A 23,320-nucleotide genomic window follows, 5' to 3' on the forward strand; every position below is an offset into this window, starting at 1 on the left:
TCAGAGAACAAATCAAATGAAATCCCTTTTAAAACAAATAAAACAGGTAAATAAATAGTGGAAATCCGCCCCTCGGGTACAATATCAATCACTCAGAACAGTATCAGCCCCTCGGGCTCACTCTCAGTACAGTATCAGCCCCTCGGGCTCACTCTCAGATCCTAATAGGTACCCGCGCTCACTGTGGGTGTGCAGACTCTGGAGGGGCCCCTTACAGCCCAAGCGTTATATCAAGCCACCTTGTGGCATCATCACTCGGCACTCGGCCTCACATCACTTAAGCCACTTCGTGGCGTATAAAGTATCTCAGGCCCTCGGCCTTATATCACTTAGCTTATCCTCACATATGGCCCTCGGCCTTACTCAGTCTGAAAATCATTACAAGCCCCTCGGGCATTAGTAAAACTGTAATTCTCAGCCCAAAAGATCTTTTAGAAATATCATTTAAGTTTCAAATATGAGTAAAAATGGTTGAGTTTGTAAAACAGTAATTATCAACAGAACTGAGTTCAAGTGATAAATCAATACAGTGAGGAAATCGTGAAAAACAAATCCCTGGAGGGTTCAAATAGTTGGCACGAAGCCCAAATACGGCAACCAGCCCAAATTATGATGATAACAAACAAGTTTCAGTCAAATACGCGGTAAAATCATCGATCGGGACGGACCAAGTAATAATTCCCAATAGTACATGACCCCACGCTCGTCATCAAGTGTGTGCCTCACCTCAATATAGCAGTACGATGTGCAATCCGGGGTTTCAAACCCTCAGGACATCATTTACAATCATTACTCACATCGAACCGGCTACAACTCTAGCTCGCGACACCCTTGCCCCTCGCATTGGCCTCCACGCACATCGAATCTATCCAAAAGCAGAACGAATATGTCACAATATGCTAAGGGAACAAAACCCAAGCGAAAACAATTGAAAAATATCGAAAATCCCGAAATTAGCAAAACCCGAGCTCCGGGCCCACTTCTCGAAACTCAGAAATTTTCACATCATTAGATTCCTTATCACCCCACGAGTTCATACTTACCAAAAGTTCTCAATTCCGACCTCAAATGGTCCCTCAAATCCCAATTCAAAAGTTCAAAATCCCAAGCCCTAGTTCTTCCAATTTTAGCTTAAATTCCATGAATTTCTAGGTTAATTTCACAATAGAATCACGTTTTAGGTTCATAAATCTTACCTTTAATCAATTCTCCTTGAATCCCTCTTCAATTTCCCTCAAAGATCTCTCAAAATACTCAGCTATGGTGGAAAAATGGCTCAAAATCGCAGATGAAATGTTTTTATAACTTTCTGCCCAGTTCTGATATTCCTTTTTCGTGAACGCGGTCAACCTCTCACGAACGCGTAGCACAAAATTGCGTTGACCAACTTTTACTCTTCGCGAACGTGACATGGCAGACGGGAACGCGATGCCTTACACAACCCACTCATCGCGAACGCATCCTCAACCTCGCGAATGCGGTGCATCACTTCGCCAACCTACGCGAACACGACCCAGTCTCTCGCGAACGCGATGCCTACCAATCCAGGCCTCCGCGAACGCGAAGGCTAATCTCCTAGTCTTCCTCAATCCTTTTTCGTGAACGCGAGACTCCACTCGCGAACGCGAAGAGATCAATCTCTGCAATAGCTAAGCAAATTTTTCTGCAATTTCCAAACTTCAAAATGATCCGAATGACCACCCGAAACTTACCCGAGGCCCCCGAGACCTCAACCAAAGGCACCAACACATCTTAAAACCTCATTCAAACTTGTTCGAATCATCAAAACACCTCAAACAACACCAAATCCATCAATTCACATCGAATTCAAGTCTAAGTTTTCTAAAGCCTTCCGAAACACGCTTTCGATCAAAAACCCAACCAAACCACGTCCGAATGACCTGAAATTTTGCACACACATCATAAATGACATAACGAAGCTACAGAAACTCTCGAAATTTCATTCTGACCCTCGGATCAAAATCCTTCTTATCAACCGGAAATCGCCAAAATACTAACTTCGCCAATTCAAGCTGACAATAGACGAAATCTAGGTGATTTAGCTATTGTTTATGCTTCCGCTTGATTATATTCCGATGACATATTATGGTTAATTGATGAAAAATAGGCTCTAATTGTGATATGTATACATTGCAGGATGAGGAGCCTAAATGATGCTTTCAAGAGGAGATTGGAATAATTTATGAGCAAGAACAACCCTTAGGAGTCGAGTGTGTGCAAGGACGAAACGGAAAAATGGACAAAATCGAGCTACTGAAGTGCGCTAAGTATTGCGCTAACTTTCAAACTTCGCGCGATACTTCGCGAGCTTTCCAGAAAAAATGCGCTAAGTATTGCGCTAACTTTCAAACTTTGCGCAATAGTTCGCGAGCTTTTCTGCCTGGAATCCAGAAGAAGCGCGTGAAGTATCGCCCGAACTACATACATCGCGCACTTGTTCGCGCGTTTCCGATCCGGAGAAACGTTATTTAGGGGTAAAATTGGAATTCCTTCTTAATCCCACTCAACTTACATAAAGCAAGAGCTCCATTATTAAGAGATCAGATTTTGAGGGGAGTAAGTGCAAAAATACTATTCATCCTTGAGAGAGAAAGTGAAGGAGGAGCTTCATCTTGGAGCTAAGAAAGGAGAAGAAGAACAACATCTTGGAGAAGGATTTAAAGAGTTCTTTCAAACTTTCTTCTTGTTGTTTGTTAATATTATGTTTAAAACTTTTATTGTTGATTTTTGTATGATTATGAGTAGCTAAAAACTCTAATATTCTTGGGTCATGGATGTTAGATGATCTTGTTGTTTGAAGCTTAGATTGAAGATCTTGAATTAATGTTATGGGTTGTTTATTTGATTCTGCTTCTAATTATTTTACTGCATAGCTAACAGTGAAATATTATTTACGAATCTTGAATTAAACTTGAAAATGGAAATTCTTGGTTGCATATAGAATCAAATAGAGCAAGATCCGGATCCTGGGCATCGGGTGAAAGATTCGCAATTAAGATAGACATATACTTAATTGCCTTGCTTGGTTGAAAAATAGGAGTTGTAAATGCATTTGAGTTAATATTAATACCATAGACATATAGGTATTAGGTTAACCTGAATAGATGCATAAGAACTCGAAAGATTCTTATGAATATTATTAACCCTATAATCAATAACCCGGATAATTCAAGAAATCAATCTTAAGCTAAAATAGTAGCATGATCTCTATCAAGTCCATGACCCTGGAATATCTTTACCCAAATTGTTATAAAAACATTGTGTAATTGGTGTAGTAATTTTGTATTGAATTATTGTTTAATTACTAGGTAAATTGTAAATTGGTTCTTTATATATTTTGTGATAATTTAGCTTGACTTGATAATTGTTTGAATCTACATCAGTCGAGAAGTTGATCACAATTCCTTGTGGGAATGATACTCTACTCACTACTATATTACTTGTCGATCGCGTACACTTGCGTGAGTGTTTTGGACTATTCTTCTGGGTTAGACTTTTATTATTATCTTTACAAGTTTATTTTCTTTTCTTTTTGTAAATATGTTATTTTTATAACTATTTGATTTTTCTCTTAGTATGTTTCTAGTTCTCTCAGGATGACATCTGAGGATGAAATATACAGAGGTAAGGTTAATGATGAAGATGCTTGGTTAATCAAAGATTTTTATGGCCCGTATTTTTTAGCTAGTCATGACCTCACCTTTTGGACATCTGAATTTGAATATGGGAGTAAGGGTTGGTATTGGGACGGATATTCTCGATTAGTGAATTATGCGAAACGACGTTGTTTACTAACAACGGTGATGAAAGATTGGTCTAAGGAGAGAGATGAGCTTGCACAAAAAAGTGATAATTTTGGCTTGGTTGTGCATAACTTAGATGCAGATTTGAGTGCAAAGGTTGATGCATGTAACGCCCAACAATTTAATAATGAGTTATGTGAAGCTGAAAAAAATCTTCTAGACCAAATTGAGGAGCTAAAACGAGAATACCAATCACTAGACCCTGTTTTTCTTGAGGATGCCAATATTGAGAAGAGTGCTCTAGAGTCATGTGAGGGAGTAGATAACATTACTTTGGGATAATTGAGTGTTTGTATAACTGGGGATGTAAATAGTAGTAAAATTCATGAGTTATGGCGCATTAGACCTCATTCCAATCATTTTTTCCACGTTGTGCTTAGATAGTAATTGAGCCATCTGAGCCTATGGGGGAGTCAAAGAGTGAGGATGAAAGTGCCTATATTCTTGAATTTGTTGTGTCGAAAAGCAAAAATTACATTCCCCATTTAAAGGCCAAGAAGTGCAGAATGAAAAATTATTACTTGGCCTGGTTATCATTGTAGCCCCACCACTTGAGCATAGCCGCAGACTTGAAGCCAAATTGGGGGCTCAATTCATAAGTTCGAGGTGGAGGCAAAAAGTGATTCACGTCGTGCCGCGACGTTAAATTAGACGCTTGTTGGGAGACAACCCATCTTTACTACTTTCTTTTATTTTTGACTTTTTTTTTCTTATTGTAATATTCTTGCAGTATTGTTTTATTTTGTAGGATTTTGAGCATATGGAGTCAAAGCCAATGGGCACGTGCAAAAGCGAGCAGGTGGTTGAAACTAAGTGTGAGGTACCCGCACAAGGGATCATACCTGGGAGAAGTCTGAGTATCTCGTGAACTGCTAATTCTTTGGCCTTTGGCCTACCAGGGAGTCTCTTTTACTTTCTTTTTATTCTCGATATGCATTGAGGACATTGCACAATTTTAAGTGTGGGGTGAGGAGATTGTTTGGGTGCTTTTCTATGCTATCTTAGCTTAGTTGTAGTACTTAATTTTAGTGTAGTAGTTTTTGACACAAAGGGAAAATATGTAGACTCTTCCTGATAACGGATCCTTTAGACAAATTTCTTGAGGGAAGTTAGTCTAAGAAAATACAAAAAAAAAATTTAAAAAATAGCCTATTTGTGTCTTAGGAAGTGTAGCAATCCCCCCTTAGTTTTTTTTAAGTCGTGATTCTTTCCAAGGGTTTATCTTGAACCGGGCATAGGTAGTTTTAAATTTCTGTTTTTATATTTTTTTATTTGTAGACTAAAATAAGGAGTTATAAGCTATAGAAAAGTGAACCCATAGCGTTGACACACCTGAACACAATAGACCCTAGAGTGTAACGCTTAGTCTTAATTGTTGAATCTCACTGAAAGTGCCTTAATTTGTATGTTTGTACTGAATTGAATGCTCGTAATGGAGTGTCTTGATGAGCTGATCTGGAATGAGTCATATGCCATGTGTGGTGAGTATTTGTGTAGTCCATGTATTGTACTTGTGTCTAAAACTTGCCCGGTATGTGAGTTGAAGCGAAATTTGAGGTGATGCTCGGTTTGAAAAATGATGTTAGGTTTTCTTTGACCTTTTTGAGCTTAATTGCTTATTACAAATAAAATTTGTCCCTAGTTAACCCTTTTGAGCCTTCAGACTTTTTGTTTGGCACCCGCATTACGAGCCTATACCCTTTTGTTCTTAATTGACATTGTTTTGATCCTTTTACCTCTTAAAGCACTTTAACTGTGAGAAGAGCGCTAAAAGAAGTAAGAGGAAATAAGTGTGGGGTGGCTTTTGAGTGGAACCAATAAAAGGATGAAAGGTGCACTTATATTGTAAACGAATACACCACTAGCAAAAAATTTAGTGACAAGAAAAAAATAAAAATAAATAAATAAATAAATAAATAAGAGAGATGATTACATTGTGTTTTGCCCTAGCTAATGGGAATGAATTAATAGAGTGCTTAAAGAAGAAGGGCGTATTTGTGGGATGATTATGTGTATGAATGAGAAGTGGGTTGAAGAATTTATGCTGAAAATTGCTCGTGTGATGTGTTAAAGTGCTTAGGGGTTGAGTCACTATTCCTAAATACATCCTACCCGTCCCTTAGCCCACATTACAACCATGAAAAAGTCCTAATTGATTTTGGATTGAGCTAGCCTACATTAGTAGAGATTTACATTAAGGGCAAGCTTATGGTACCAATTGCATGCATGTGACCTCTTTTGTGAGAGTGAGTGATTTCCTTGATATATGTGAATATATGAATTGAATGTGGGGGATTGAACTCAGTTTTTGTTGATGTAATTGTGAGGGCATATGAATCGTGACGGAGAAGCAAGTCTTGATTTCTGTGTAGAGTACTTTGAGGAAGTGTAAATATTGCATGGCACTTGAGAGTTGACTTTGAGGCTAGGATTGTTCACTGCTAGGCGTAATATATGTACAATGTTCTAAGTGTAATGCGTGAGGGGAAATGGTTGAGCGAAGGATTCTCTAGAGAATATAGTTGATTGCTCGAGGACTAGCAATGAATTAAGTGTGGGGTGTTGATAATAGGCGAAATCTAGGTGATTTAGCTATTGTTTATGCTTCCGCTTGATTATATTCCGATGACATATTATGGTTAATTGATGAAAAATAGGCTCTAATTGTGATATGTATACATTGCAGGATGAGGAGCCTAAATGATGCTTTCAAGAGGAGATTGAAATGATTTATGAGCAAGAACAACCCCTAGGAGTCGAGTGTGCGCAAGGACGAGACAGAAAAATGGACAAAATCGAGCTACTGAAGTGCGCTAAGTATTGTGCTAACTTTCAAACTTCGCGCGATACTTCGCGAGATTTCCAGAAGAAGTGCGCTAAGTATTGCGCTAACTTTCAAACTTCGCGCAATAGTTCGCGAGCTTTTCTGCCTGGAATCCAGAAGAAGCACGCGAAGTATTGCGCGAACTACATACATCGCGCACTTGTTCGCGCGTTTCCGATCCGGAGAAACGTTTTTTAGGGGTAAAATTGGAATTCCTTCTTAATCCCACTCAACTTACATAAAGCAAGAGCTCCATTATTAAGAGAACAGATTTTGAGGGGAGTAAGTGCAAAAATACTATTCATCCTTGAGAGAGAAAGTGAAGGAGGAGCTTCATCTTGGAGCTAAGAAAGGAGAAGAAGAACAACATCTTGGAGAAGGATTTAAAGAGTTCTTTCAAACTTTCTTCTTGTTGCTTGTTAATATTATGTTTAAAACTTTTATTGTTGATTTTTGTATGATTATGAGTAGCTAAAAACTTTAATATTCTTGGGTCATAGATGTTAGATGATCTTGTTGTTTGAAGCTTAGATTGAAGATCTTGAATCTAACGTTATGAGTTGTTTATTTGATTCTGCTTCTAATTATTTTACTGCATAGCTAACAGTGAAATATTATTTACGAATCTTGAATTAAACTTGAAAAAGGAAATTCTTGGTTGCATATAGAATCAAATAGAGCAAGATCCGGATCCTGGGCATCGGGTGAAAGATTCGCAATTAAGATAGACATATACTTAATTGCCTTGCTTGGTTGAAAAATTGGAGTTGTAAATGCATTTGAGTTAATATTAATACCATAGACATATAAATATTAGGTTAACCTGAATAGATGCATAAGAACTCGAAAGATTCTTATGAATATTATTAACCCTATAATCAATAACCCGGATAATTCAAGAATTCAATCTTAAGCTAAAATAGTAGCATGATCTCTAGCAAGTCCATGACCCTGGAATATCTTTACCCAAATTGTTATAAAAATATTGTGTAATTGGTGTAGTAATTTTGTATTGAATTATTGTTTAATTACTAGGTAAATTGTAAATTGATTCTTTATATATTTTGTGATAATTTAGCTTGAATTGATAATTGTTTGAGTCTACATCAGTCGAGAAGTTGATCACAATTCCTCGTGGGAACGATACTCTACTCACTACTATATTACTTGTCGATCGCGTACACTTGCATGAGTGTTTCGGTCGCAACACAAGCCTAATTCTACACCGGACCTCCAAAACCAATTCCGATCACACTCCTAAGTCATAAATCACCTCTCGAAACTAACCGAACCATCAGAACTCACATCCGAGCTCTCTAACACATAAGTCAACACCCGGTTGACTTTTCCAACTTAAACTTTCTTAAAAGAGACTAAATGTCTCATTTCTTACCAAATCCACCCCCGAACACAAACTAATCAACTCGATCACATAAAACGCGGATAACAAAACATAAAGAAGCAGGAATGGGGGAGGGGGAGGGGAGAAACGGAGCGGTAACTCATGAGACGACTGGCCGGGTCGTCACAAACTTCTATGCTTACTCTTTGAATTAATTCAACACCATCCATTTAGAAAAATAATACAATAATATTTGTATTATACATACACACTAATTGGGAAAAAGTTAAAATTTTGATAAACATGAACTAATGTATAAAGAGGAGAATAGATATAATATGATTCTATCCACAATTTAAATTTATTTGATAAAATTAAGTAAACAAATAATACTTAAAAATATTGTTGATAGATCAATAAATAGAATAGTTGACAACGATATTAGGCCCCGTGGCACTTTTAAGACAAAATCTAATAAGATTTAGGATAAAGTCTAATAATATTTAGAATAAAATATAATAGAAATTAGCACAAAATCTACTAAGAATTACCAATAAATATTTTGAATTGATAATTTGAGATTATGCCAAGTGGCAAGCTAATAAAAAGCTACTTGATAATTTTAAAATAATATATGTTAGACTATGTAATAAAAATAAATTTGAATTGAAAGATAAATTTTTGAATCTATAGATAAGGATTTTAGATTGGATTGAAATATAAAAAAGATTATTTTGAATTAAATGATGTCTTTTTAAAAAACAATGACAACAATGGTGAAATATATTATTTAAACAAAAGTTTTCAATGAGTACATGCAACATTTTCCATATGTTATAAGGTTTTCGAATTTGGGCTAAAATATAAAAAAGTTATTTTAAATGGAAATATAAATAATTTTAAGAAAAACATGTATAATGATGGTAAAGGACATTATTTTAAACAAAGAATTTCAATTAATGAACGTAATGTTCTTCTAAAACTATGAGTGTAGTATTACGATAACTTATAAGAATGTTTAAGAATCTTATAAAGCAATTAACTAAAATTTATTTTATTTCTCCAACAATAACATTATATCATTTTTGACCAAAAAATTATTGTAGTATCATTTTGACTAGAAGTAATATATATATATATATATATATATATATATATGTATGTATATGTATATGTATGTATATGTATATGTATGCACACACATAAAAGTAAGAATATAACATCGATATTTGTAATCCACATATCTAATTGAAAGCTATAAGATTTCATAAAATAACTAAATAAGTAAGACCTATAAATCGAGTTATTGAATTAACAGAAAACGAGTTGAATAAAAATCCCAATAATAATTCTGATTCTATCTAAGTCAAAATACCTTTAATCCAATCGAAGATAATTTTCACATTATTTTTTTAATTATTAAAAGACATGACATTATTTTTCTCATATGAGGCTATTCTAGATATACATCTCTTTACAAAAGAATAACTTTATGATCTTCGTTACAAGGACGAAATTGAAGATTTTAATGATGATGATTACGATGACATGATGATCAAATAACAAATGAAGTTAGAAAAATACAAAATCAAGCATTTTTAGATTCATTTAATTATAATATATTCTTATTTGAGTTGAATCGTGTTCTATTTTTAGATTGCGTGGAGCACAAACTATATAATTATTTCACCTGTCTTATTTATGCGGCACTTTTTTCCTTTTTAGTCTATAAAAAAGAATATCACTTTTCCTTACTTAGAAATAATTTATCCGTAGAATTTATACTTTACCCCTTAATGAATTGATTATAGGCATACAAATATTTATGGTTTATTTTAGACCACACGTTTTAAAAGTCTTTCTTTATTTTTTACTAACTCTAATACTGCCAGATAAATTGAAAAGAAAGGAGTATGATATTTTGATATCATCCCAGAGTTATACGATGATTATATGATTTGTTTAATTTAGTTACATATATTTTTATTATAAGGGTACTTACAACGAGATAAGACGATAACTACAATTTTGTTAAAATGTATCCAAACAAATCAGATCATGAATGTTTGATATGATTAATATTTTTTAATAATAATACTAGTTGTTCTTAATGTGATGGCAAGTGGGTAAGCAGGTAGAATATGGAAATTGCAAATTCATGATCAAACGAGACTTCAAAGGTCAGCGAATGAGGAAAGATGGTAATATTCTAACCTGTTTGCGTGGAAGAAATACTTGACACAAATCTTGTGTTTGTTATTTCTCCCGTGATTAGCACGTCAGCAATATTCTATAAATTTTAACAGTTTTTTTTTTTTTTGCATTTTCTTTAGTTCTAGGATTTTGGACTAAAAGTGCTAGTTTTTACAAACATGAAGGACTTTATTTGCCTCTAGAGGTATCTAACAAGCGCCATAGTAATCCTCACACATACATAATGGACCATTTTAATTTGTTTTCTCGGTTTGGGGCCTCAATTTATGCTTATGATAGCTATTTATTGCAGAAGTGTGACTGCGAATAAGTTTGATGGCAACTCAGGAATTTGAGGCGTTGACCAACAATGCTGGAAGGGAATGGGGGAACTTACATTCAAAGAATTGATGATGCTGATCTTATTTCCCCCAATATTCTCACCCGGAAAATTAATCAATTAAAACTATAAAATTTCTTCCCCAACCGAGAAGCGGAAAAAAAGACAGAAAAATAGAGGATCTTTCACCTGGATATTTTTTTCTTTTTCTGTTTTAGGGGCGAGCACTATAAATTTGATGCTTTAGTGGTTAAATAAGGAAATTTGATAATGTTGATAAGTTTGAGTTGGTTGTTTTGCAGTTCTGGTACTACTCACCTCACCTCAGGGGAAGCCAAAGTTTGTTACTTTCGATGATGAATTGATGGAGCACTCTGCCATGTAGATATTCAAGACCTCTTTTGCTTTTACGAACAGGTAATGCTGTTTTCGGTTTACTTATTAATATTCCACAATTTCTATGCTTGAATATGAGTATTATCATGGCTGAGGTTGAGTTGGAGATTTGTGTATGATAAGGGCTTTTATGTTGGGAACTTCTAATAGTTAAACAATTTCACATAGTTCAGGGACAGATTTGGACTTTTCCCTTATTAAGATTTACATTTCTTTTTTAAAAAAGGGCAGTCCAGTGCACGAAGCATCCCTCGTTTGGTCCGGGAAGGGCCTCACCAAAAATGCAATAACCAATCAAGGCAAAGGGGTACTTACAATCCGGTAACAACTTTGTACCATTTTCAAAGAAACTAAGAAATGGAGTTATAAGAAAGTGCGAAATTCAAGTAATAATATAGATTGGTTATTTCTAATTACAAGATATAATTTGTTATGCCTAGTAGATATTGCTGTATATTTCAAGAACCAAAGTTTCAAGTTTTTTTCAAAAATATTATTCATGTGCACACAAGTCAGAATAGTTAACTCATTCGCACTCTATCGAGGATATAACAATGTGATTGTGACTTCATTTTTTGAACTGGCTGTCTGCGATCCTGATTTTGCTTCATCAAATATGTTTCTTTCTGTGAAATACCCTGGTTCTTTAGCTTCTGGCAGAGGACTCTCATTACCCAACATCAGAACCACAGAAGACATGTTTGGCCTGTCTTCTGGACGTTGTTGCACACATAAAAGACCTACTTGGATTGACCTTAAAACTTGAGATATATGGCAAGAATCAGCTAGCTCCTCATCAATTAGTTCCAAGGACCTATCTTCTTTGTAAAGCTTCCATGCCTGTTTGAGTTTTGATCAGGGATCTAATAAATTCCATGCGTTGTACAGAAAGAAAATGAGTTATGTATGTGTAATACAGACTATATATAGAGTGCTTACATGACCGAGAAGGTTAAGGTTGTGATCTTGAGGGACAAATCCTCTATTTTTCTTGCAACTCACAATTTCTAACACCAAGACGCCAAAGCTAAACACATCAGATTTTACTGAGAAGATCCCATCTACTGCATATTCAGGGGACATGTAGCCACTGTGCCGAAAAAAAAAACACAATGTATACTAAAGAAGTGTGATGTCATATGAGAGTACTTTGTATGAAATTAGAGATTCTTACTGTGTCCCAACCACATGGCTTGTGTTTGCTCCCATCTCATTCCCTGCAACACTTCTAGCCAAGCCAAAGTCTGATATCTTTGGATTCATTTCTATATCTAGCAAAACATTGCTTGCTTTGAGGTCTCTATGGATAATTCGTAGTCGAGAATCTTGATGGAGATACAATAAGCCACGAGCAATTCCATTTATGATGTCGAAACGCTTTGGCCAGTCAAGTAATTTGCTCTTTGTTTGATCTACAGAATAAGCTTTATGATTAGCTATTCTGTTAACGTGCTTTTGCCTTGGTCATAAATGTACATGTTATGACTAATACGACAAAGCATTATTACTAATTTTAGCTTGTGTAATAGGCAAGAAATCAAACCAAATATGTATGTATCCAGGCTTTTGTTAGGCATGTATTCATAGATCAACATCTTTTCTTCCCCTTGTATGCAACAACCCAGAAGTCTCACAAGATTCCGATGCTGAAGCTTGGCAATATAGATAACTTCATTCTTGAATTCGTCAAGTCCTTGCATGGAAGTCCTTGAGAGCCTCTTTACGGCTATTTCTTGTTCCTCTTCCAGCACCCCCTAGATGACACAATCCAATATACACACATATTAGTCAATATATATATATATATATATATATATATATGACATAATCCAAAATTGAAACAAATACCCAATCAACCTATACTTGGCCGTAGGTGTAGTCAAAGCACCCAAGTTAGCCTGATTAAATCCAATACTACTCCCACCCCTACCACCAAAAATGTGCCGGATCTACATGGGTGCGGCAGGGATTTTATAGGAGGTAAGCAACATAACAAATTTGCAGTGTATACCTTGTAAACTGGTCCAAATCCACCCTCTCCAATCTTGTCGTTGATTGAAAAGTTATTTGTGGCTCTTGTTATTTTCGACAATTGGAACAGTGGCAGCTCAAAATCTTCTTTGAGATTCAGTTTCTTCTTCTTTTTCCATTTGTACAGCAAAATCAGGCATAGTAGAATCATTGCCATCAACAAAGAGAAACTCACTGCGAGTATCTCTGCTTTCTTTCTATTTGAACCTGCGACAGAAACTACAACCAAGTTTTCCTATCAGCCACTGCAAATTGAGATGGGCCACTATTGACTATTGTTGCATAATATGGTTTCCATATGTTGAAAAACTAAGTTTAAAGCACATCATTGAAAATTCTATAAACATAAGTTCTTACCTTGCTCTGAAGAATCCATCCTGATATAAATGTCTTGCCCTCTTCCAGACAGCTTTCTGATGTCAGTCAACTCCCCAAACCAAAACAAGCAACCTTTGTCTCCGTTGCTTATATCTAAACTCGAATAAGCTGTGCAAGAGCAGTTCTTCAAGCATACTTGCCTACAACCTTCGAGTGTCATGGTCTTATCATACTGAGAGTACTTAGTATCCGGCAACTTGATTCCTGAATATCTTAGAAATACATGTTCCTTGTTGCAATCAAGAGGTGTCCTCCGAACACACCCTTCTGACCAATCTCCATTTTCCCATTGTTGTGGATATTTAGCTACGAACTTTTCCAAACATCCACAAACAGGGGAATTATCTATGTCACAGCTCCCATAGGCACCACATAAGCTATATGTATCACAAGTATCCGAAGGTAACTTGAGGTAAATATGCCAACTCTTGGTCCGATCCACCCATGTTAAGCTTTGTATATCACCATTGCTAGTTAGGACTATTCTTGTTAACCAGTTGTTAGTGAGGAAAAAACTATAGTAAATCACCTCCTTATTAAAAACAACTTTAATTGTACTAGAGTTGCTTGGTTTTTGTATGTATATAGGTGCCCAACTCCAATATAAACCATTCCACGGGCCTGAGCGAGCTGATACATTCGTGCCACGTTTGAGGAGGACCTGTGGATATCCAGTAGGATCAACGTGAAGAGTGAATTCCCCTGGAGTTGGATCGTTATCGTTCTGCCATGCTGAAAGGTAAGCTTCATGCCCAGATAGAAAATTCTTTCCAAGCTTCATATCAGGTAAGTGCGTATCAGTTGGAAAACTGAAGCTCTGCCAAAGGAAATGATCCGGGATTCCATCATTTGCATCTCTTACAACAAGATTACCGGAACCTAAAAGCTGTGCTACTGGATTTTGGACTGATTGTGAGGTGTTAGTGGACCATATAGTTTCATTCCTGTCATTGAGAAGAGCAAGTATTCCCGGCTTGGTGACCTTCAAAACAACTGAAGATGTATTGGTGAGTGGTTTTTCTCTATTGGCAACCCATACAACTGTCTGCATATGAGGAAGAATTTGCTTGTACCATATCCCGATGTATCGCTTTGAGGAACCACTGGGGCTGAAAAATCCCATTTCAAAGGTTCCACCAGATGAAACAACAGTTTCACCATCTACAATGGAGTGATTTGTAGTGATTTTATCTGTTGTAGTAGAAATCTTGTGTATAGTAGAGAAGAAAAACAATAGAAAAAGTAGGAGGAAACTAGCTCCCATTGTTGATGTCTTGATGACTAAGCCTTTGGTCGCCAATATACTGCTTATGATTTAGACTTGAGAACCAAATTCCACGTAATCTGCTATTATGCAATCATGCAATTGGCTTCCTCATTTCGACATTTCTGAAAATTGTGTTACTTTAGTGTTGTTTCGACTACGTTATCGCCTTTAATTTGCAGATTTGAAGTTTATGATATTCTTATGGGTCGTTTGGTACGCGGACTAAACTATTATGGGATATCAAGTTTGATGGGACAAGGTGAGATAATATGGGATATCCAGGATTAAGTCTGGGACTAAGTTTATACCATGTTTGGTTGAAAATATAATTTTATCCCGAGATAAATTTATACCATCAACCAAACATGATAGTATAAATTTAGTACCATACTTTATCCCATCTTATCCCACCTTATCCTGCGTACCAAATGACCCCTTATACTCCTACTCTTCGGGAAGGTTACTTCCAACATTTGATTAATAAAAGAAATGGGACCATTTAGTGGGGAAAAGATGGAAATTTCGCAATTGTGATCTTATACTATGTGGTATTTTCTTCCTAAATTGTATTACAAGTCTATATATTGGTCAATACACCAACCCTGACTTTTGAAGAGGATTCAAGTGACAGGTCTAGTCATTTAGATTCAAGTGTGTGTGTGGGTGGCACTTTAGTTGTCAATTAGCGAAATTTTCCATGATGCAACTAGCCATTGACCGACTAAAAATATCTAATTGCGGTCCACACTCCATAGTAGTATGTAAGACTACTTTGTTCAGTAGTAACTGGGCAAGCAGAAAAGGGAATAATGTGACTCTCAGATAGCCACTAATTAATCTTGGACTGGTGACTGGAAATTATGGAGTTGGAGATAGTTTTCAACTGTGTGTTTCGATTAACTTCACTAGCTGGGTCGTAGTCCAAGCACAAGTTTAGATTGGCCCAATAAATTTTATAACAGTCGAGCTATACTTGAATTTTATAGCAAATTCATGAAATAAAAGATTAATTATTTTGAACTGAAACAAGAAGGCAACAAGCTCTCGCACCTCAGTTGGTTAGATGGCTCACTTAGTTAGGCATAGATCTTAAGTTCAACTTTCTACAAGATCATTTTATTTTTCTGTATTTCGCTTTAGTCGTATTCGTTGCACGAACGGATACAGTCGATACAGGTTGTATCCTTTATATTCACTCATGTATACAGTCGATTCAAGTTGTATCCTTTGTATACATCCTTGTATTTCGCCTTGTTTACCGTTGATACATATTGTATTCGTTGCGCGAACGAATAAAATTGCGTGACCGAATATAGATGATACATGTTGTATTCTTTGCGCGAATAAATACAGTTGACACATGCTTTTAATACAAGTTATACAAGCTAGTAACAATTAAATAGTAGCTACGAATAGTAATCAAACAAACTATAGTAACTAGGCTCTAAACTATAGTGTTATATGAAAATTATAACTAATTGTTTATGTGTGTAAAGTTTGAGTTCCGAGACATTTGGTGCATATGCTGCCGTTTAAACGTCCAGCAGACATGAGTATGCTTGTGCAATAATAACCAAAATACGTAGTTCATTTATACTTGCAAATCAAAATCGCTATTCTTTACGTAGCACCATCACTTTTCTGTTGGTTAAACTTAATTGCCCTTGGCAATTTTCGAAAACACAATCACCTTTACAGTCACTTGAAGTTAGCCCAATATTGCTCGATTTGGGCATTGCTTTTATCGGAACTTTACATAAATTGTCGGTCGAATTCATTGTTTACTTTGTTTAATCGATTATACATAACTTATATACATATTATATACGGATTATATGTATATTATACACCGCTTATTTTTAGTTTTAGAGGTTGAATGGATGACTATTTGAATTAGTTCTTCTTTCTTTTTTAACAAATATTAACATATAAGACTCCTCAACAGGGTGTTTCCGCAAACGAGATGAGCTTGAGAGAAATTTTTGAGAATTACCAATTAGGCGTTTTAATCCAAACCCAGCCCGTAATGAGGTGAGCTCAAAGTTTACAAAATAAAAAATCAGAAATAATCATATTTATAACTGGTAATTAAAAAATAAGTACAATTTCAAAAGTAATGAAATTTAGCCATTTTTTTATGTAAAGATAAAATCTGAACAAAACCACCCTTAAAAATCCAGAAAATTTCCAGCATAATATGCTGGAGTTCAACTTTTTTATATATGCAATTCCAGCATAATGTGCTGGAATTTTATAATGTGTTGGAATTCCAACACAGGAGTTCCATAATCCAACATATTATGCTGGAACTTTCCGTGTGCTGAAGTTCCAACATAATATGCTGGAAGTTTATACACAGAAACTCCATAATTCAGCATATTATGCTGGAACTTTCTGTGTTTCAGTAAAATAGTGATTATTTTTTAATAACTTTGCAAACACCGAATATTTTTCAATTATCAATCCGAAACTGGGTAGTGCATGCTATTTTCACAAGTTTACATCATTTTGGGCCCAAAGCTTCGATCTGCCTTCGTGCACTTTCTTCCTTTGGTCATTGATCTAGCTAAAATAATGTACAACTCTTTGGACAGTTTATCGTGAAAGTAATATCGACACCCAAAATAACAAAAAATAACAATTCACAATCATCTCCAGTACAGTATAGGGGTGTTTGAATAGATGAATCATTTCAAACACAACTACTAAATGAAGTACGTAACTTACCTTCTTTTTGGGGGACAGAACTACAAAACCACAACTATTTAGTTTTTTATAGGTACAATAACCCATGCTTTTAATTTCAAAAATATTATATAAAAGAACAGACTTGTTTTCAGGTCATTGGATACGACAAATCTCAAGGAATTTCTTATCTTAGTGAGTGTCACCATCTTTTGTTTAAACAATTAATCCACTTTAATATAAGTTACTGTGAGCTTAATATTTTAGTAAAAAGTTATGAGGATAGTCGTCGTTTGGCTGTTGTCATGGCCAAGGAAAGGCCTTAATCACGGATTATATTGGTGATTATTATCGTCATTAAGTGTTGACAGATTGTGCTTTCAGTATGAATTCCTTTTTTGTTGGTGTGTTATGGGTGGGGGGGGGGGGGGTGGGGGATTTTGGTTTTTTGTTTGAGGCTTTTTCTGTGTTGATCTTTCTTGCCAATATTCTTCTGACTTTACAGAAACTTAGGCACTTAAGCTTTTTTGTTCACTTTTTTTCTCGGTCATAAAGCTAATGCAACGTTGCCTTGTGCCTTTTAAAATGTGGAATTTTATCTCTACTTATTTGGCTTTCTTGGCTCCCGATTAGATTTATTTTCACCTACAATTTAAAACAAAGAGCTCTCTCTCTCTCTCTAAGATTCTTTGGGTGGTGTTCTGCTCAAATAATTTTTGTCTAAATTTTTTTTTGCTTTGCCTTAGCTAAGATGAAGATTTATTAGAAGAAAGCGGATACTGGTTTATTTATTCTGATTTCTCTTTTCCTCTTCTTTTCGAGTGGATGACAAATTAAGGATAGCTGATTATATACACAAAATTATATAATTTGGAAAATAACATAGTAATAATTATTTTAATGATTTGTTAAATTTTGACAATAAACTCAAGCCCAACATCGTGCACAATTTAAAACCAGTGAATGTACTATTTTTTCCCTACCTGCATCGCGCCACAAATTAGAGCTAACAAAGAGATCCACAATTCCCTAGAAAGACATCACGTTTTCTTATGGAAAAAAAATGATTGCTAAACTCACAGTTGGTGAAGTTTTTATCTCACAAACGCGAACACATATATGTAGCTACAAGGAAATTTTAAATTAAATTAGTTGGCATTAGGCCATGAAATGATTTTTCTTCTTAAATAATTTCGAGGGAGCTATAATTAAGTTACAGGCGCATATGGTCCAAAAATTTCATAAGAGTAAGATGATTCACACACACAAAAAAAAAGTTACCTAGTATGTCTAGAATGGATGTAATTTAATTTTCATATCAATGCAAGAGTAGAATAATTTTTAACGCATAACCAAACATAGGGATACAGTTTTGAACGGTAGTTTTCGCTAACTCAAATAGCTAACTAAAACACTTTTTAACATAAACAAGTTTTCTTTCCAGACCTCCAGCTTCATTAGGAACAAGATTAATTGCCTCAATTACAGAATTTTTAATCATAGGCAAATACAACATCTTGCTTGAGTTGACAAAAGAGTATGCTTCCATCTAGGCAACTTATTGACAGTCAAAAGGAAGGACAAAGGAAAGGAGGAGGGGGGGGGGGGGGAGTGAGAGAATTACTTTTCTTCAATATAATTAGTTTCAAACAAAGCAATGAGAAAATGCAAAGTGACTGCAAAGTTTTATAAAAGATAGTGGCTCAAGGAAACATCTAATTCCGTTTAGTTGTTATGTCAAAGGAGTTTTAACTAACCACGACCTTAGCTTACCAAACAAAGTGTTGAGGAACAAAAGTCATGAGCTAAATATTAAATATCAAAGTCAAAATTACAACAACTGTGTAATCAACTTCTTTTTGTTTCTCTCTCTCTATATTATTAGTTCCTCGGGTCTTTCTTTCATTTTCGCGAGTTTTTAAAAAAAATCGGCAGTCTTTAGGGTGAAATTATTGTGAAATCGAAAATCTACATGATGCATAACCTATGACGAGCTAATTCTATTGATAAGAATTACTCGATCACCAACCTCTCGACTTGAAATTGAACGGGAGTTTGAAGCGAAAATTATGTTTGTGTGACATATATGTTACGTGTTTGTGCCGTGGAAGTAGCCACTAATACTTGCATTAGTTTTGGCAGTCTATATCACTTCCTTGGGCTGCGGCCCTTCCGAATACTGCGATAAACACGGAATGCCTTGTGAACCGAGTTGCCCTTTTATCTTGACTTGAAGCTAATTAGCGATATTGGGAATTGATCACGCCCAACTATGCCTTATAAAAAGGACTAAGCGGTTGTTGCAAATGTAATCCGGTTTACAAGTCCAGAGTCGAATCCCACAAAGAAGTAAGGCTTAGCTACAGTTGTTGACTATCACTAAGAAGATAAGCTCGAACAATTTCTAAATTATAAATATTAAGATTCATATATCTAATTAGCTAATTAAATAATTAAAGTAGTAGATTAACAACTAAAGATACTACGGGTTAGAGAAAAGATTAAGGAAGTCTAGAGTTATGATTTTCCCAATTGTTGGAATCCTTCCCGCTACGTTTTCTATTAATTGCCTAAGTCTTCTCTACCGATCATGAGTGCTCTGAGTGTTGTAATTCTCTCCTGCGTAACTACCACAATTTACTAGACATATTCTCCCGAATCTCACTCGGATCGCACCAAGGTTTCGTTATCCCTAATCCTACCTTTAAACTCTCCGTATTGATCCCTCATATAGGTTAGGAGTGATGTTGTTTAATAACTACCTAAATATGCACTCTCTCCTTTGGTCTAAAGTGTGTCAAAAGCATTCCCCCCCCCCCCATAAAAATCACGTTTTAGGATGTATTTATAGTGACTAGGGTTTGTACGGGGCGGATTTTTCTTCTCATATTTCGGATTAGATGGGAGAAACTGTTTATTTTTGCTCCGGTCACGGTCTGGCGAAGTGAACTTCGCTTTGCTGTTCGGTATTTTTTCTAGTTCCTTCTGCTCCGGTCCCGGTCTAGCGAAGTGAACCTCGTTTCGCTGTCCGGGACTTTTCTCTTCAGCTCTTTTTTCACCATTTTTTCTCCTATTTGATCCTTTTCCGCTCAAGTTTGTTTCTTTTCCTGTGCGAAATAGGACTCTGACTCTATAAAATTTGCACAGGCGCGCTGCATGGGGTGACGCACTATGCGGTGTGCTTGTGGGGAAGTTCAGAAAGCTGATTCCGACAGGCTACAGGAAATTTCCACAGGTGAGGCGCGCCCCGCGCCGCAGTAATGGGAATGCTGGAAAACATAAAACACAAAAGTTGTAGCTCTTTTAAATAGCTTTCTAACGATCTTGGCTTGATTCCTTGGGCTTTTACTCAGACTTCAAAGCTCTAATTCACTTGAATTCATTTCATAATATCTACATAGCGCGAAATCACTCCTACAAGGTATAAAATATACAAGTAGTGCAAAACACTAGCGATTAAAGTTCAAACTCAATTAAAGTGCAGTAATTTGGAGTGTAATAAGCGACTAAAATACGTAATTATAGCCTATCATCAAATTATAGCCGATCATCAACACCCCAAACTTAAACCATTGCTCGTCCTCGAGCAAGCAAACTACACTTTATATAGACACGACCTTTTTAAATAATTCTCCTAGCTGATCACACCAAGAATATTCAAAATAGACTAAGCACAAAAGCGTAACATCTTCACCTCAAGAATTGACTCACAAGTACCACGCGTTATTCACAACTTATTCACTTACTCTAACATAGAGGTCCACAATATTGCCTTTCCTTCATGAATCAAGTGCCCTCACACAATAAAAGAGAGTAGTTCCACACACCATAAAAGTTAAGAATAATTAGGAACTCAAGATAGAAAGAATTCACTCACTCTCAGAAATAACATTCATATACCACAAAAGATGCACCATAGGCTTGCCCGTAGTGTACTACTCCATTAATCAAGCTCATTCAGTCTAGGATCAAGTAGGACTTTATTTGGTTGTAATGTAGGCTACAGGATGATAGGATATATAAGAGTGACTACACCTCCCTAAATACTTTAATACATACATTTTACCTTTCAAAACCCCAAACTTATGTCAAACTATAACTCCACCTTCACATCAATATACATCATCTCCCAAATTATTTAAGCACAATTACATCAAGAGTTACCACTTATAAATGAATATCTGCATACAATACAACTATATTTTTTTTCTTTTCTTTTTCAATTCAAGTGGCTCTTGCTCTTTCAAATCAGTGCACTTTTCTCCTTATTTCATTAGTTCCACTCAAAAGCCAAACCAACTACCCCACACTTCAACTTTTACAAAGTTCATAACAAATTCAAGTGCTCATGAGAGGTACTAGGTTCAAATAGATGGTCAATTCAAACAAATGGATAAGGCTTGTAATATGGTTGCCAAAGAATCAGGATTACATGCTCAATGGGGGTTAACTACGATACATCACAATTAGGTGGGTAAAAACATATAAATTAGGCTCAACAAAATAACGCATATACACTTCCAAGACTAAATAAAACTACTATTTCGCTTTGCAAATACATAGGGCAAGTTCTAGACATCAAATACAATGCACAGAATAACACACAAACCTCACACACACATGACACATAACTCACTCAGGATTGGACTCATCATGACACTCTAGTCAAAGCAGTTAAGCAAAGTTAAGATCATACAATTTAAGGTACTTCTACAAGAGTCAGAAACTGAGCATAAGCGTCACAGCCAGAGTACTAACTATTCTCAAGGCATAACAAAGTTAAGAGATATCGTTTCAATTCAAAACACAACACAATGACTCCTATTCCTAAAAAAAATAAAACTAGATACACCCGGTTCAAACAAAACCCTTGGAAAGAACACATAAAAAACCAAGGGGGAATTACTACGCTACCTACAAAATAATCTTTTAAAAAAAAAAAAGAATTATTCAATTCAACTAACGTAGCTAAAGTAGCATAGAAAATCACCCAGACAATCTCCTCACCCCATACTTAAAATTGTGCATTGTCCCCAATATATATCATAACTAATAACATGGTAAAAGAAACTCCCTGGTAGGCCAAAGGCCGAAGCACTAGCAGCTCATGAGGTACTCAGACTTCTCCCAGGCCTGATCCTTCGTACGGGTACCTCACACTTAGTTCCAACCATATGGTTTGTTGTTGTATCCTTCCAATAGCTTTGCTTTCCATTCTCCTAGAAAATAAAAAATAGTCACAACAAAAATAATACAATAAAAAAATAATTAAAAAAATAAAAGAAAGTAGTAAAGCTGAGTTGCCTCCAACAAGCGCTTGATTTAATGTCGCGGCACGACGCGAATTACTTTTTGCCTCCACATTGAGCTTATGAATTGAACCCCAAGTTTTGATTCAAGCTTATGATTATGCTCCTGGGGTGGTGGTACGAATCTGACTGGCCCAATAAAATAATGTAGTATTCTGCACTTCTTGGCCTTTAAATGAGGTGTATAATCTCGACTTTCTAGCAAGAAGAATTCTAGAATGTAGGCACCTTGTTCTTCATTCCTTGACTCCTCAAGTGGCTCGGATGGCTCTATTTCTGTATTATCATCCCAACACAATGTGAAATAAAATGCTTGGAGTGTGGACCAATGCGCTCAACTACATGAACATTGGAGTTGTCTACATCCTCAACACTAATGACATTAGAGTCAATTAAATATGTATCATCAATGTCCTTGGTTGACTTTAGTATCTCTTCTACAACATCGGCATCCTCAAATTCGGGTTGATTGGTTTGGTCATATTCTACTCTCAACTCCTCTATTATAATGACAATTTATACGGCCAATTCATGCTCATCTTTTCTACTATCCACAACGTAAACTTGTTGAGCTTTACAAAGTTCAATTAGTTCATTCGCTTGAGCCTCCAAGTTGTGAATAGTTGCCTCTTGCATTTGTATCTGCAGTGGTTTCTTATCATATAGTTCCATGAAACACTTTAATATATCGTTGGTCAGCTTTAGCATATCTTTTATCTCCTTCAGGTCAG

At 35.8% G+C, this 23,320-nt stretch overlaps 1 protein-coding gene and 1 long non-coding RNA gene across 2 annotated transcripts; one reads left to right on the forward strand and one right to left on the reverse strand.

Annotated features, from left to right (window-relative positions):
• The first annotated feature begins 10,468 nt into the window (after window positions 1-10,468).
• On the forward strand, window positions 10,469-14,735 carry LOC138889173 (uncharacterized). The gene is made up of 2 exons (XR_011406972.1): window positions 10,469-10,940; window positions 13,917-14,735. It is a non-coding gene; the product is annotated as an uncharacterized lncRNA (long non-coding RNA).
• On the reverse strand, window positions 11,247-14,592 carry LOC104229468 (G-type lectin S-receptor-like serine/threonine-protein kinase At4g27290). The gene is made up of 6 exons (XM_009782121.2): window positions 13,308-14,592; window positions 12,931-13,169; window positions 12,463-12,673; window positions 12,094-12,331; window positions 11,859-12,009; window positions 11,247-11,759 (listed from the first exon to the last, which is right to left on the reverse strand). The coding sequence occupies exons 1-6, from the start codon at window positions 14,590-14,592 to the stop codon at window positions 11,457-11,459; spliced, it is 2,427 nt and encodes an 808-aa protein (XP_009780423.1). The 3' UTR covers window positions 11,247-11,456.
• Window positions 14,736-23,320: the final 8,585 nt, after the last annotated feature.

The sequence above is a fragment of the Nicotiana sylvestris genome, chromosome 4 (genome assembly GCF_000393655.2).
Source record: "Nicotiana sylvestris chromosome 4, ASM39365v2, whole genome shotgun sequence".
NCBI lineage: Eukaryota > Viridiplantae > Streptophyta > Magnoliopsida > Solanales > Solanaceae > Nicotiana > Nicotiana sylvestris.